The sequence below is a fragment of the Falco punctatus genome (genome assembly GCF_963210335.1).
Source record: "Falco punctatus genome assembly, chromosome: 3".
In the NCBI taxonomy this organism is placed as follows: domain Eukaryota; kingdom Metazoa; phylum Chordata; class Aves; order Falconiformes; family Falconidae; genus Falco; species Falco punctatus.
The window spans coordinates 80,389,656-80,405,095 of NC_137582.1; the positions used below are offsets into that span (position 1 = coordinate 80,389,656).

The 15,440-nt window shown below is 40.2% G+C and overlaps 1 protein-coding gene across 2 annotated transcripts in view; it reads left to right on the plus strand.

Moving 5' to 3' along the window:
• COBL (cordon-bleu WH2 repeat protein) overlaps positions 1-15,440 on the plus strand; it is a 264,865-nt gene that overhangs the window by 204,911 nt on the left and 44,514 nt on the right. Inside the window, exons 15-18 of one of the 2 annotated variants that reach the window (XM_080379027.1) lie at positions 3,612-3,715; positions 4,955-6,966; positions 7,542-7,661; positions 9,788-10,039. In XM_080379027.1, the coding sequence (XP_080235153.1) occupies positions 3,612-3,715; positions 4,955-6,966; positions 7,542-7,661; positions 9,788-10,039 (2,488 nt within the window). The remainder of the gene's footprint in view (positions 1-3,611; positions 3,716-4,954; positions 6,967-7,541; positions 7,662-9,787; positions 10,040-15,440) is intronic. The other variant, XM_080379028.1, reaches the window with a different exon arrangement.

A 15,440-nucleotide genomic window follows, 5' to 3' on the forward strand; every position in this document is an offset into this window, starting at 1 on the left:
GTCTTTACCTCTGGTGCCATACATGAGGCTCACCAGAAGTCCTAGGAAGTGCTCAGAGACTCGGGTAAGTTTTATCATGTGCAGACCCCCAGGTGAAGTTGCTCAAACTATAACAAAACGGCAAATCCATTGCCTTACCACTGGTTTGGGTTTCTTTTTTATGCAGCATTTCCTGCTAGGTTTATCAGAGAATTTTCTCTCTTTCTTAGAATGTAAACTTTCTCATAAATGTCCATCTCCCATGACATTAATTTGATGAAATGCTGCTGTAAGTTTCATTTTGTCTCCAACTGCGCAAATGACTGCTGAGGAGTAATTATGTGTGGTATCCTGAGCTCAGTGGAACACTAAAGGCTGTAGTTTAGCAGTCTCTTTGCTCCATTCTGTGCTCTTGCACAAATCTCTGCTAATCTACGTAAGTAATAGGTGTGCAGGCTTCCAGGAACCATGCACGTTTTCCATTTTGAGCTTGGGCTAAATGCTCACCAGTGCTGTATTTTTAGTGCCTCACATTTCACCAGAAAGGCAGCATAAAGGTTATCAAGTTCTTCTCTTAAGTCAAAAAAAGCGTGTGTGAGAAAATACCACTGGTAATGTTTATCGAGAATGTAAAACATGGTATTGGAATATGTCATATTTTTCTTGGATTCTGGCCAAAACAGAGCTGTCAACAAAAGAAAAGTGTATAGGGTTAGAAGGGAGGAAGGCTATGCAAAAGAAATCAGAAGGCCCTTTTGTTTTCCTTTCCCAAATACTGTTGTGAGAAAGAGTCATCTTAGGCATATTTATAAATCATGTGAGCTACTGGAAACTACCAGACCTTCACCTTACAAAACACATATCACATTTTATATTCCTGATACTAAGAATTTTTTTAAAAACCTTGTGATTAATCTATACCTTCTGGCTTGCTTTATAGGTGAGTTTGGAGATGAATTGAACAATAGCTCTTTTAGGAATTTGGAAATGCAAAAGAAAAAGGCTGTTTCTTCTGAAGCTCCCTCTGTAAGAGCAAATAGGAATCCTTTCATTTTCACTGCATTGTTCTCTTTCCTTCAGAAAAATTCTGTGAATTGCATATTCATTATCCTCGTTGTCTAGATAAGGAGATTGAAACAGAGATTGGGAGGCAAGTGATGTATAGTCACTGCATAAGTGCACAGAGGATAATGAAAGAGTCCTCTGCTGACTATTGTGCCCATCAAGGAGAAGGTAATTTTGCTGTAAGGAGTCATTGAAAAGTTTGGATAGATTGACGTCAGAAAAGGGCTGGTCAGCGCAGTGAACCTACGCTGTGTATTTGGAGCCCAGAAATCCTTGTTCCAGTCCCAAATATGTTTTCCCAGATAAATTGCCCATAAAATTCTCAAGACGATAGTTCCTGTTATTTCCTGGAGAAAACCCAGCAGGAGAAAACAGAAGAAAACCTTAGTAATACAGATTTTGGCTGTAATGTAGAACAGTCAGGCAATAGACATTAAGATATGATCAGGTACCAAAAAGGTAGTGAGCTGGCACGACCTTCATAGAATTAGGTCTCATTGTCTGATAGATATGGGTTTACACATTTTTCTTCCAATATTTTGGAAACAACTTCTTCACAGTAGCTTAGAGAAAGAATCTCAACATGTGTCAGTGATTTGCTTCCAGCAGTGTACACCTATCCTGCAATACCAGCTTTGTAAAGAAGAAAGCAATATTTGTCTTCTGTGTTGGATAGACCTGTTGCTTAGCTGGTGCAGTTTGATTCTCCCATTGAAAATGCTTTCTGAGTTTGCAAATAAATTGTTCTAAGGAAAGCATGTATTTTTCATTAATTTTATAAAACTTTCCACTGCAAAACCAGTATGAAATTCAGTCGGTTCATTCTTTCTGCCACCTTCAGGTTGAGAGTTTTGTTTGCCAGTCTTTTCTCCCAATACAAATGCTGCAGTAGGTTTAAATCTTTTTGTCAGATTGCTCAGATGAGTAATCTCACTGGTGTGTCTTGCAGTGTGGGTGCTGAGCCTGAGCATCATCAGTTCACATTGGCTTCTGGGGATGTTCAGAGGCTGTCAAAGCTCAGGTCAGTGGCAAATGTTGGAAGAAATTGTATTGCAGTCACAGAGCACTGTGCTCTTCCTCGGTATTTAAAAGAACAATACAGATTCCTGTCTTAGATTCCAGTTTAGGAAACCACTTAGGCACATATGTAAGCCTTGCCATCTTGAATGCAGCCTGTCTTGTCTGTTCAGATACACAAGGAACGTGTATATGTGAAAAAAGTTCTGGAAGGCTTCCTTGGGGGTGTCTTTTGCTGTTTTCATTGATCCCACATGCACAGACTCAGCTTTGTAAGTGCAAGGGAGTTTAGGTGCAAGTGGAAGAATCGGGCTCCAAGGCTACTACAAAAGACATAAAGAAAGGAGAGGTGAATGCTACATAAATAAATAATAAAGTAAAATCAAATAAAATACCTGATGCTTCAACATGTGTGTTCAGTTGCTCCTGGTATGAGCAAGGGAAAAATTAAACAATAAAATAGCAAAAAGGAAGCTCATAATTAGATGTTATTTATTTTATGCAGATTATTATCTTAAAGGGCAGCAGAAAAATGGCATTTTTCAGGTAGTGTTTGGTAAACTACCAAAAAAAAAAACCATCTGCTTTGCCTGACCAGAGTTAGTTTAAGTGTGGCTACAAGGGAAAGTTGGGATTTTTTTCAATAGGCAAGGGCAAAACTTAGAGAGTCACAGATAACAATATTTTAAATTCAGGCAAGGGATGGGTAGCTGGAAAACATGAATTGTCCAATGTGAAGTCCCAGTCTCAGTGATTTAGATAGAAAAGCTCTGGTGGTCAAAATTTTTCTTCCTAAGAAACAGAAGGTCTGTTGTGTAACAGGTTGCCATACATAATTTTTTAATTTTAGTTATTTTTTGTTAGGATTTTTCTTAGTTTCATCTGCGTTTTCTTTTTTCTTTTAATAAGCCAAGACAACACTTGGCACTCATTCTGATTTCAGACTTGTTACAGATATTGTACAACTTCATCAAAAACCATGTAGTTATTTTCTGGCAAAATCAGGCCCCTTGATATGTTTCATTAGAAACAGCTCTGAAGGGATTAGTTTCTCTTTCCTCCTCCCCTCAAGATGCAGAGTGGTTGTCTAACAGTACTTAGCTTTATTTATTTTTCATTACCATGTAATTTATATTTAATTAAGATGCAGATATATCTGCACAGTGTGTGCACAGGATGGCTAGTGGTCTGCTTTAAAATTGTATGGATATGCAAAACCTTTACCTTGGCATATGCTGCCTTTCTGCAGCCCGGTTGAAATGTGTACTTCACAGTGAAGCCAGACTGTTTCTTTGCGACAGGCTTTATTAATCCTAGTCTTTTGATTGCCAGCACACTGAATATGCTCAGGCACTACTGAGATCCTTCCTAGACGTGGATGTGTCAGTATGGTGGTGTGTGTGTCGCTAAGGCTGCATATTTTTCATGCTTCGGGAAATGAGTTTCAGAACCCCAGTGGAACCAAAGGGGCTGAAATGATAGTGTATTTCAGAGCAGTGGTGCAAAGCAAAAAAAGGGGAAACCTAACCTTTTTCTCCTCTCTCATTTAGCAGGAGAGATGAAGAAATGGCTTTGACTAAGCATGAAAATGAGGATATATTAATTTCTGCAAAACTCCAGCAGACTTTGACTGGCTTGGATGAAGATTTAGAAGGTAAGTAAATACGTTTCCTCTCAAGTACAAAAAAGAGAGGCAGAGCCAGTAGATGCAGTTGAAGAGACATCTGCATATTTTTCACTAAGGTTGCTGGGAACAACTCACAGGTCTGAGGCAGAATGTGGTCTACCCAGTGTCTGCTCTCTATTTACTTCTGGGGCAGCCACTCTTCATAGACTCACACTGAATGTTTTTCAAGCTGCTTATGAGATTGTCATTGTATTTCCATGTCTGCTACCAAAAAGAGATGAACAGCAGTTTATGGACATATTTTATGGGCCAAATTTGGTATAATTTCATTGACTTCAGTGAAGCTAAATCAGTTGTGAATGTAGCTCTGTGTTTAAGGAACAATGTCTCTGTTTTGTATTTTATTGTGACAATGTGGAGAATGGGGGGACATTTTTGTATCCAGTGCCTCCTCTGCATTAGCATGCATATTTTAAAGTTAAGAATTGAAAAACATGAAAAGAAACAGTGGGAAGAGATAAAATGTCATATTGTGCTCCTCTTTTTCCTACTGTGAATAGAAGTATTCCTCTATTAATGGTTTGTCACCAAATGAAGTTGAAAACTTAAACTTCCCATCTTTATTTCAGTATTTCTGCAGTGGACTTGATTCTGATTTAATGCCTGTGAGTTCTCTAACACTGCAGTTTCTTAGCTTCTGTGTTGTAACCCTTGATTTATACCAGCAAATTTGAGAGGAGAGTTAAGCTTCTTGCACAATGAGGCTTCTGGAGTGACTGGTAATGAAGGGTGAGAAGAATGGAGAAAAAATGCAAGTACTGTTTCTTTGTTTGCTTGCTCAAGGAAATCCTTCAGCTGGGCTGTTATTACTAACCAGGTCTGGGAAACATAATTTGGAGTTGCTCGCTGTTTCTCAGAAATGTTTCTCCTTTGGAGTCATGTGGTGAAATGTTTATCACTGAGAGAAGTTAGTCAAAGATAAGGTCTGAACAATAGATTAAATTCTGCTTTCAGCTGCATTTGTATGTTTCCCACTGGCTGAAGCAGGAGGACTGCAGGAATATATGGCTGATCCTAATCAGCAACCAGACAATAAAAAAGACCCAGATCTCTCCTTTTTTTGTAATACAGGCATAAATATATTCCTGTTGCTTTTAGTGTAACTAAAATACCTGATCCGCTTAAGCTTGTACTGGCTTCTTGTGTAATTTAAAGTCATATTGCCTAAATACTGCCTACATATAATGTTGTATGTGTATTTTGCAGCAGTGGATGGTATAAGTGACTCTGACTCCAAGCACATCAATGAAGTGTTGAGCCCACATAGAAGAAAAGTTGAGGCTGCCCAAGATCTTACTGTTTCTATTCCAGTAACAGTCATAGATGATGCTCCAGAAGTTAGCACCTCTAACTCTGCTGGAAATCAAGAGACAGAGACAAGGGTTTCACAAAATATCCCAGCTGTTAATACAGGAAACTTTACCAATAAAAACAACAATGCAGGTTCCTTTGATAAGGGACACACAGATGAGGGAGCTGTATGCATATCCAAGGACCTAATACATCAGCAACCATCAGAAAGTGAATTCAGTCACTTGCCTGTGGAACAGAGGAGAGATATATTTGAATCTCTCACATCCTCCTTCGAAAAAAGAAGTGAAAAGAACTTAAGACTGGACCCCCCCAACAAACATGGTGGGAAGTCTGAGGACTGTAAATCTAAGCTGACTCCGTCTCACTCCAAGGCCACCGCTGAAATCAGTACAGCAAAAGAGAAGATAAATTCATTTAATGAATGTAGTAATAGGGAAAGAGTTCTGAAAAAAAGTAGATCAGAATTAGAAATCAAATGGCCACCAGCAAAAAAAGTTGAAGAATTCCCATCAACACCCACATGGTATCATCGTGCCCAGAATTCAGGAACAAACTACGAACCTAAAATGGGTTTGACAACCTTTAAAGTTGTCCCTCCCAAACCTGAAGTAAAACATTTTGATAGAGGAGTTTCGCTTTCCGCTGGTGCCATTAAGATAGATGAACTGGGCAACCTTATAGGCGCAAATGCTGGTGCCTGTAAGCACATACCGGGTACCTCTACTGACGAAAGTGAGGAAATTCATCTTGGGAAAGTGAAGGCATTCTGGAGGTCAAGTTCTATGGAAAAGCAAAGTGATGACTTGGCTGAGCATCTTCCTAAGAAGTCAGCAGTCACCGCAAACTCTAAGCCCTTTACTATGAAACACGAACACAAACCTGTCTGTCTTGCAGCTCCAAAACCTGTAGCACCACAAACTGTTAATACCCAGGTAGCTGAAAGACAGTCTGAGAATGAAAGGACCAAACCACCTCTTCCAGTTACACAGTCTCAGGTAACACCATTAGTGACCACAACCATTAATAAGGACAGGCTGGAGCTTCCATTTGTAAAGCCACATAGGAGAACTTCAAGTCAGTATGTTGCCTCTGCTATTGCAAGACACATCAACATAACTACTTTTAAATCTGACCCTGTGGAATATCATGAGAAAGACGAAAATAAGCAAGGGGCAGGAGAGGTTAAAACTGAAGGAGAAGTTTCACCAAAAAGGTGTATTATTGTGGCTAAATACAGCCCCGTGGGAACAGAATCAGCAGAATCAAGAGAAACACTTTCAAGTATTTTTACTTGCAGTCAAAAAGCATCCCACAGGTTTACACCTGCTGATAATTCTGGCATGGAAAACAAAGTAGTTAACATCAGGGCACCAAATCAGGCAACTCCTCTGAGTTGGTATAAAAAGAATGCCAGTGGCCCACTTACTAAATGCTCTTCAAAGGATAACAACAGTGCAGAAGATGATCATGGTTTAAACAGCAAGCAAAGTATAGCAGAGAAAAAGACACATCTTTTGTTTGACCAGAAATGTGAGACTTTGACAAATACTTATGCAGCCTCATCTCTCAAGTCTCCTGATCTCCAAGGAGTCCCATCCTCTTTGAGCTCGCCTTTGCGAGTCACTAAATGGCCTCCTGCTAACAGTGTACAAGTCAGTTCACGTAAAGCTTCACCTGAGCTGAACGGTGCAGCAGCAAATGCCGAGTCAGAACAGGAGGAGAAACCTGATGATTCGGATATTAATGCTAGCGGTGAACTGGACATTAATGTTCAGACCAATATCTTCGGACCAAAGAAGAAGTTCAAACCTGTCATCCAAAAACCAATTCCAAAAGACACGTCACTGCACAGTGCCCTAATGGAAGCCATTCAGACAGGAGGGGGAAAAGAAAAACTGAGAAAGGTAAAGTGGAGACTTTTTTTTTAGCCTGTTCAGACTGCAGAGTCAGACACCAGCGGTTTTATAACTGGTAGAGTTGCTGATGAGCTCGAGTACACAAGGCATTTGAAAAATTTATATTGGCAAAATACAGACCAAGCCACTGCTTATTCTGCACGTCCCTTATATTACACAATGCCGTTGCTGCTCCACTAGCTAGAGGAGGCAGAGGGTTCAGAGATACAGCATAAATGAAACGTAACTGAGGCTAGCCTAAGAGCCAAACCTGCATGGCAATGTGTTATGTCAGAACAGGAACACACAGCGTAGAGAAAACACCTGCAATGAAAGAAGAAAACATTACTAGGTGATACTGGTTTGCCACTGACTTCATGCTCAGGAGATATGGGACTGCATCTGGAAGTACGCATATCCTCACTGTTCAGTAAGGGTTATAAAAGGCCAAAAGAAGACAGACTGACTAGTCTCCATAGCTTGCATTCTGGTACAAGCGCCAAAAATATTTTTAATAGTGTTTCCAAACTACCTTGAAGTAAATGCCTAATAACAGTGTGAGGTTTATTCTTTTTGTATTCTAGGTTTCAGACGGTGCACTAAATGGCAATCACAGGAAACCCTCATATACTGAGCCGGAGAATGAGCGCGCAGCTCTACTAGCAGCGATTAGAGGCCACAGTGGCATCTCAAAGCTGAAAAAGGTAAGAAATAAAGATGGTAAGTGATCTTTGAAGTGCAGTCTGTTACTGCTGGGTGTTTTGAATGAACCCAGAAATGTCACAAACTAAACGTTGTGCTGCAAAGAGAAAAGTTGATGGGGAACTAATATGACACAAGACCAGATCTGACTTACACAGATAGCGTAGCGGGTCTGATCCTATCGTCTGCTATAAAATTTAACTTTCAAATGGTGTGCTTTTAACTGAGAAAGAAGCAGGTAAAAATCCAAATTAATTACAGGGAGTATACATAAAAGACATCCAATATTCATAGTTTTCTCATTTAGGTGGGGGTTTTTGCACTTTAGAAGTTTGCAGTTAGATTGATATATTTGCATTACCTGCCATATGCATCCAATCCCGGTTATCTGAAAAGAAACTCTAGGGCTTCTTCATGCATGCTGTTTATCTGTTAACATGAGCTGGTGCATGCAAGTTGTATGCAAGTAATTGATGTTGATGGAACATCAGCTTTCACCACAGCAGGATGACTCCTTCTGTCTGAAAGATTTACCTAATTATTAAAGCATCTCTTACTCCTAGTAGCCAAAACCTGCATTGTTCTAGCCTTAATTTTCACTCAGTTCACTGTGTCAGCCAAGGATGTGTATTCGGCAAGGAGGTTTCGATTTCCCTCATGCAATGACTCAGTCCATTAGCACACATCAAGATAGCTGGCAATAGATAGAAAGAATCTCTTGCTTGTGTTAGGGAATTACTTTGTTTCTCAAATATCTTACTGCCCTTGCTGCAGATAGGGTACCACTTCCTCTGAGCCTGAGAGCGGGCCATACTAGGCAGCAGCCTTCTTGACATGCTTAACTGCATTCTGCGTTTATTTGGAATTAATGTGAATTTGTGTGGAAGAGGCTCTGACAATGAAGTGGTGGTGTATTATCACAGAGACTTTTTGGAATACTCTGCTCCAGCAGAGAAGCTTTTGCCATCATTTTAAAGGAAGTTGCCTGGAAACCGAACACTTTATCACACCACATCACCTGTGCTAGTTAAAGCATTATGTTTGTATGTGTACAGGGCAAGATACAGATACCCTGTGATGAAAGGGCTGTACCTTTCATGTTATCTCAAGTGTTCAAATTTTATCTGACATGTCATTCCCATATGTCGTGTTTGTGTGTGCAATGAAGAAATAGAATATATGAGCTCTCTGAATGTAGATTATTTGATGGGAGATGAATCCTTCCATTTTTCACTAGAGAAGATTTGTGCCTCAGTTTCTCTGAGAAAGTAATGCTAATGCATCTGCTTGAAAACCTCCCATTTGGCACATGATACTGAATTGCCTAATAATCACCAAATCGTTGTAATTACTAACAATTTATCATGATTACTACCAGTGATGTTGTTAACAGCAAAAATATTTGTTGAGACAGTTGACGGAAAAGCTGGCTTAGTCTGAAAGATTGCCTCCTCCCCCTGCATTCATTTAAAGTAGGATGAGTTTCCAAGCTGGCAATTTGTGAAGAAATTTTAGTTTCAGAAATTCCACAGAAACACGCTTGGAAGAGTAACCAAATTATTTTGTTCTCAGTGCTTTCACTTAGTTCTCTCTGGTCCTATTCTATTTTATGGGTTTTTAGTATGGCTGGAAACTTCAGGTTTGACAGCATTTTTTTCAATGAAGCCATGTCTGAGAGCTCAGTTCTAGAAGAACCTCCCTGTCATCTGAGATTATTTCTGTGCAGCCAGACTGCAAAAAGTAATGAGATTCTTGGGTGGCTATTGCAGCTTTAAAATCTTCCCGATTCCCAAACCCATGTGGTTGTTTCCAAATGAATACCAAGTCCAGCTTTCTCTTTTACCTTACACGCCAAGAAGACTTACAGGATGCTGGAGCTCACAGTAAATAAAGATTGAGTTTCTGAGACAGAGTCAATGCCAAACCCTTGATGCTGGTAATCAGCCCAACTGAGTGATGTGATTGAGTAGTAACAGATGTTCAACCCTATGAGCAAACAAAAGATCTATGTGGTTTACATCATTCAAGCAAAGTGAAATTGGGGTACTGAAAGTGCGTCAAATATCATATAATTACAGTTCAGTCATGCTTAATGTTAATCATCTCCTTTCAACTGCATCATGAGCAGATCTCTTCACTGGCCTCCAAAGAGCTGCAGAGTCTTAGGAATGCAGAACTGTCCTTGCAGAAGGCAGAAGACCCTCAGGAAGAGCAGCTTTGTATTCCACCAGCCCCTGCCCTGCCACCACCACCGCCTCCCACTCAGCTGGCAGCAGCAGCTCCTAAATCCTCTGCCACAGCTACAGGTAACCCCGGGGAGGCCAGGCAAGCCCTAATGGAAGCCATTCGCTCTGGTGCTGGAGCAGCAAAGTTAAGAAAGGTAAATTTACTTTTATATTTTATTGTGGATGAAACAACCTATGCTTGCTGTGCTCCGAGAGCCATTTATAAACTGTTCTAGCCACACATTTCTTTCTTCCATCTGAGGAAGGTACATGCACTGTTCTCTCTGACTGAATCAAAGATCAGGAGTGTATTTCAAACCTTTGAACAGCTACTAAAACATACTATTAAGACTAAAACATGCCTGTGCATAGATGCAACTGTATGAATAGTCAATACTTTTTTTTTTTAAAAGACAACATCAAGAGTGTGAACATCATTTCAGAAAGCATTTTCATGCCATTTTCATTCTTGTGAATCTGAGATAGTACTGAGTGTCCTTTAGACAAGGTGAATCTAAGAAAGATCAGTTATGAGACCCTGAAGCAAATTGGAACTAAGTGTTCTCTCCTAATTTCAGTACCGTGTCCTAGACTTTGATTCCCAACACTTGCACCTTGGTCGCACATGCCGAGAACTCTCGGTAAAATTGTGGTGTTGTTTTAATGTGTACCTGAGCTTCATTTATTGAATGATGGATGTTTCACTTCTGCTGTCAGCTGTGAGTCAGTCAGCTCCCATATGGTTAAATGCTCAGTTCCCCAGGTGTGATTTTTGGAGTAAATTCACTTACCTCTTTGATCGAATGTCTTCCTAACCTCGAGTTACACTGCATTTTCTTGGTAAAGGGAAGCAAATCAATTGGCCTTTGTGGAATCATCCCAATACTGAGCTGCAGTATCCAAGAATCGGCTTTGATCTGAGGACTGCAGGGTGTGTACAAAAGCAGATGCAGTTTTCCCAACACATGACTTAGCTGATGCCAACCATAAATGTGTAAAAAGTTTTAACCTTTTTTACTTCTCCTCTTTGAAATAATTTAAAAATGCAATCAAATTTTAATGTTAAAAAGTAGCCAAAAAAAATCTTGTTTCTGGTAAACCAGAAATTCCACAGAATCGCACAGATTCAAACGAATCAGCGTTTCAGGGAACTTTACATTAGCATGCAAACAGAAATCTGGATTTGCAGTTACTTTTCATGTTAAAAATTACATCTATACTACACGTGCTGTTATGGGGAGTGGCTGAAGTCACTTGGTTTGTTCAGCTTAGAGAAGGCTAAGGGGTGATCTCATCACAGTCTACAACTTCCTGAAGGAGGGCAGTAGGGGGGGAGATGCTGATCTCTTCACTCTGCTGACCAGTGATAGGAGACAAGAAAATGAAATGAAGCTGCATCAGGGAAGTTCAGATCGGAGATCAGGAAAAAGTTGTTCACTGAGAGGGTGGTTGGTCACAGGAGCAGGCTCCCCAAGCAAGTGGTCGTGGCACCAAGCTTGTTGGAGTTCAGCAAGCATCCAGACAACACTCATAGTCATATGGTTTAGTTTTAGGTCATCCTGCAAGGAGCAGAGAGTTGGACTCAATGATTCTTACAGATCCCCTACAACTCGAGATATTCTATGATTCTAAGACTACAGATTAGGAAGAAATAATACTCCAGATCAGGCCTTCCCCCACTTTGCCAATTTACAGAATAAACAGGATTTGGGCATTCAAGAATAATTACTGCAGTTGTTTTCTAGATGTTTCCAAATTCCTTGTTCTTCCAAATACATTACTCTTGCAAAAGTCTCTGAGGGGACCCATAGCTCTACTCATTAAAACAATTCTTTATCATATCCTTGGGTATTTGTTTCAAAACAGTTGGATAGCAAGTGCAGGCAGTGAAAGTACACTGGATATACTGTGCCTGTCTTCTTTCATTTTCAAGACAGTAATTTTTGGTAGGTTTGACTTTGAAATGACAGAGGAGTACGTCCCTTATTATATAGGTCTTTCATGGAAATAAAGGCAGTAGTGTTTTGTCCAAGACAGTATGATTTTTCTCACTACTGTGCTGTTCTTTCAGATACTGGATATATAAGCTGAGTCTTGTATATGCCAAAGACATTGTATCACTTTGACATCTGAGATCTCATGCCCTTGGTAACTGATAGAAGTTAAAATGTTGTCAGATCTCTCAGATTTTCTATCTAGTGCATATTAATACCTCTTCTAGCTTGCTGCATTAAATTAAGAACAGAATTCTGATGCCTTCCCTGCCATTGGACAACTTGTGACAGCAAAAGTTGAATCCATAGAGGAGAGAGAATACATGATGGCTGCATATCAGGGTTTTCTTCCTTTAGAGCTGAAGAACATGTCTCCAAAGAACACTGAGGGGTTTTGAAGACAGTGACTGGCAGTGGTTTTGTGCCAGGGCTGAGGCAAACTTTTTCCTTTATTTTGCCTCCTCTGTCAAAGATCTATGATGTTATGATTTGGATACATGAGCACAGAGCCATGTTTGGCCTTGCTTTCTCGAAGATTCTGGTGGCAGCAACTAGACAGCAGAGTAGGTAGTTCAGTTCGATGATTGCATCTGCTTCTCTTCCATTGTCTTCAAGTTTTCTGGGACAAGGGCTTCTGATGGGGAAGTCATTTATTTAGCTAATATTGTGGGGAACTGGGGAGAATCTTTATGGCTTGCTTATGTATGACTGTGCTTACTTAAGAGGAGTTATTTGCAATGGAAGTAAGTCAAATGGAGCTGTCGGAGTAATTAAATGTAAAAAGCAACTCATTGCCTAGATAAGGAGCATCCCAACAAACATTTGAGCTCTAGTAATAGCTGTGAAAAGGCAACTCCTCCACTCCACCCCTGATTACACAGCTGTTTGCAAAAGTGATGAACTTTAAGGTTAAAAGATGCACTGTGCATGAAGGAAGGAGAGAAGTTGCTGCAGAGCCAGGGTCTGCACGACACAGGCTGTAATGGGGTCAGCCAAAACAAACCAGAGCAAAAACAGGTGCTTGAGGGAGATGCCAAGTGCAGGTAAAACAGTATGCGCATAGCTCTCCTGGCTGTTACTTAATCCATTTCTTGGAGTACTGTGCCTGTTTTGGCAAATAAATCACACTGTGTTTTGAAGAAACGGCTTCTGTTTTATTGCACTCTGTTGCTGTCCACAGACTCCCAAAGGAAAATTCTTGTGGGTGCCAAGCCCAGCTGGGCCTGCTCCATAAAATGGGTCATCTCCAGTGCAGTGCAGTTCAGGGACCTGCAAGAAAGTGGTTACCCTACAGGTCCTACCCAAAGGGAACGGAGATGGAGACATGTTACTGGAGCTTACTAGGCTGAACTTACCAAACTGGAAAAGACCTAACAATATGCGGGAAGTGACCTTTCTCTCCAGTTTTCAAAATGGTCTGTCAAGGAGCCTGGCAGGTGTTTTAACACATCCAAAGCATAACAGCAAGTCAGGGAGATGGCATCAACTAAAACCACCAAGCAGGGTGGCTGACCTAGTGCCTTTGGTGTTTAATTGTCTTGAGAAATGAACATATCTCACTAGCAAGGAGCCTGCTTCCCAGCTGTGCAGTTGATCAGTTGATCTAGGAAAGAAACAGCTGATCTGAGACTGAATTGTGGCTAATTCTGGTGATGAAAACTCGGGTCATAGAGCTGTGCCATTTGAGCTTCTGGTGTTAAAAGTGAACTAGTGTTTTCCTTAAATTGTATCAAGCGATTTTGTCACAATTTCACATACTTCAGATCTTTATGTCTAATTTTTAACTCTCTGTCTCAGAAAATGAAAAATAAGCCAGCTAGATTTCTGAAATTCTGTGTATCATTGCATGTGTATTTTTGTGTCTGTGTAACTTGCCTTGGGATTTACCATGATTATCTGTGGAGAAAACTATTAACTACGCATGCAAATAATACTTTAGATGTCTAGCTGTAGGTATAGTTGCAGCACAAGCCCATGCAGGATTAAAAATCTTACCCAACAAACAGAAGCTATAAAAGTTGCCTTCGCTTATGTACCATCTACTCATTTTAGATAGAGTTGTACCCAAGGATTTGCTAAAAATATTGCGGGGGCATGTGCCTGCACAGGGTGGGGAAGGCAAGCTGTGTATCTGAAGAACAGGATTTTGCTAATGTTAAAATGATTGTTGTAGACCACTTTTTAATGGTACATGCAAGATGGATTCTACAGATTTCACATATTTTCTAATAGAGATTGGAGCTGCATCTAAGCAGCCTTTTCAGTTTGCTCACTGCAATTTAAAAAATTAATTTGGCTCCGTCACAGTATCCACAAGTGTTCATGCCAATGTTCGGCATCAGCACTTAGTCACATGAACTCTTGATACGTGCAGTGTATCATTCTGTTGGCAATCAAAGGAGCCAGGTAAGGAAGTTACTGCACCCATAACAATGAATCCTTGGTATACACTGGCATAATTTGAAGTTGGTTGCCAACAAGTGATGCATCGATTTGCATTATGGCACGTTGAGTATCTTCTAGGAAGTGTGGCCTAGTTACATACCTCTATGTCAAGCAGTAGAGACCTCACCTTCTCACCTAATCAAAGATACATAATTGTGAATGAAGAAATACAGTTGCTGTAGTTGCAGTGACAGAGATTACAGTCTCAAAGCCACAGCTGATGTTGGCTTTGGTATGCTGGAAATGGGGCAGGAGGCCCCACTAAAGGCTTGGCTGAGCTTGATATACAGGTAGTCAAATGAGTCTGCAAAGTGATTCTAGTTCCCATGCACAGTGGGAGGCAGTTGTTTGCATGCTATTACTCTATTTGAATTGAATGATAAAATTTAATTTGAACTCTTCACCTTGCTAATAATTTATACTGTGACCTATTTTTCTCCTCAAGAATAAAGCTTCTGCCAGAGATACTAAGGCCGAAATGGCAGATTTATACTTGACCAAATACATTATTCCTGTTTAGCTTTTGTGGTGACCTTAATGTATATCTCTCTGATAGAATCAAAGCTCAGTAACTTTCATTTTGGAAGAGCAGCCTAGCATACTTACTTAAAATTAAGCATATGCTTAGGCGACCTGAGGACTAAGAGAGAAGGTAAGTTTTTGTTTGTTTTCCTGAACTGCAGTCTTTGGGAGTTTCCTTCATTCAGTCAGGAAGCAAAGTACCTACCCATCAATTGATTTTTATGACCAGTGACAGCTAACCAATACTGAACAGATTTTGACTGTCAGACATCGCGTACTCGCAGCCTGGGTTTCTGTTCATTTCACAAAATGAAGGAAGTTCACAGAAAAATATGTCACCTATGTTCCAGTAATCATGTAATGGCAGCTGTAACACCTAAGGATGTATGAGGTGTCAGTTTTTAGGGAAGGATAACACCTTTCATTAGACCAACTGATTCAGCTAGAAAAAAGCAGATAAGCTTTAAGTAGTCTCAAGGAGCTGATGAAGAGACCAAGCCTGAAAACAGCCCCACAGGAGAATGTTTGATTAACAATGTCAACAGTTGGAAGTTTAAAAATATCTTGAATGATCAAGTGCTTTTCTTTGTTATAG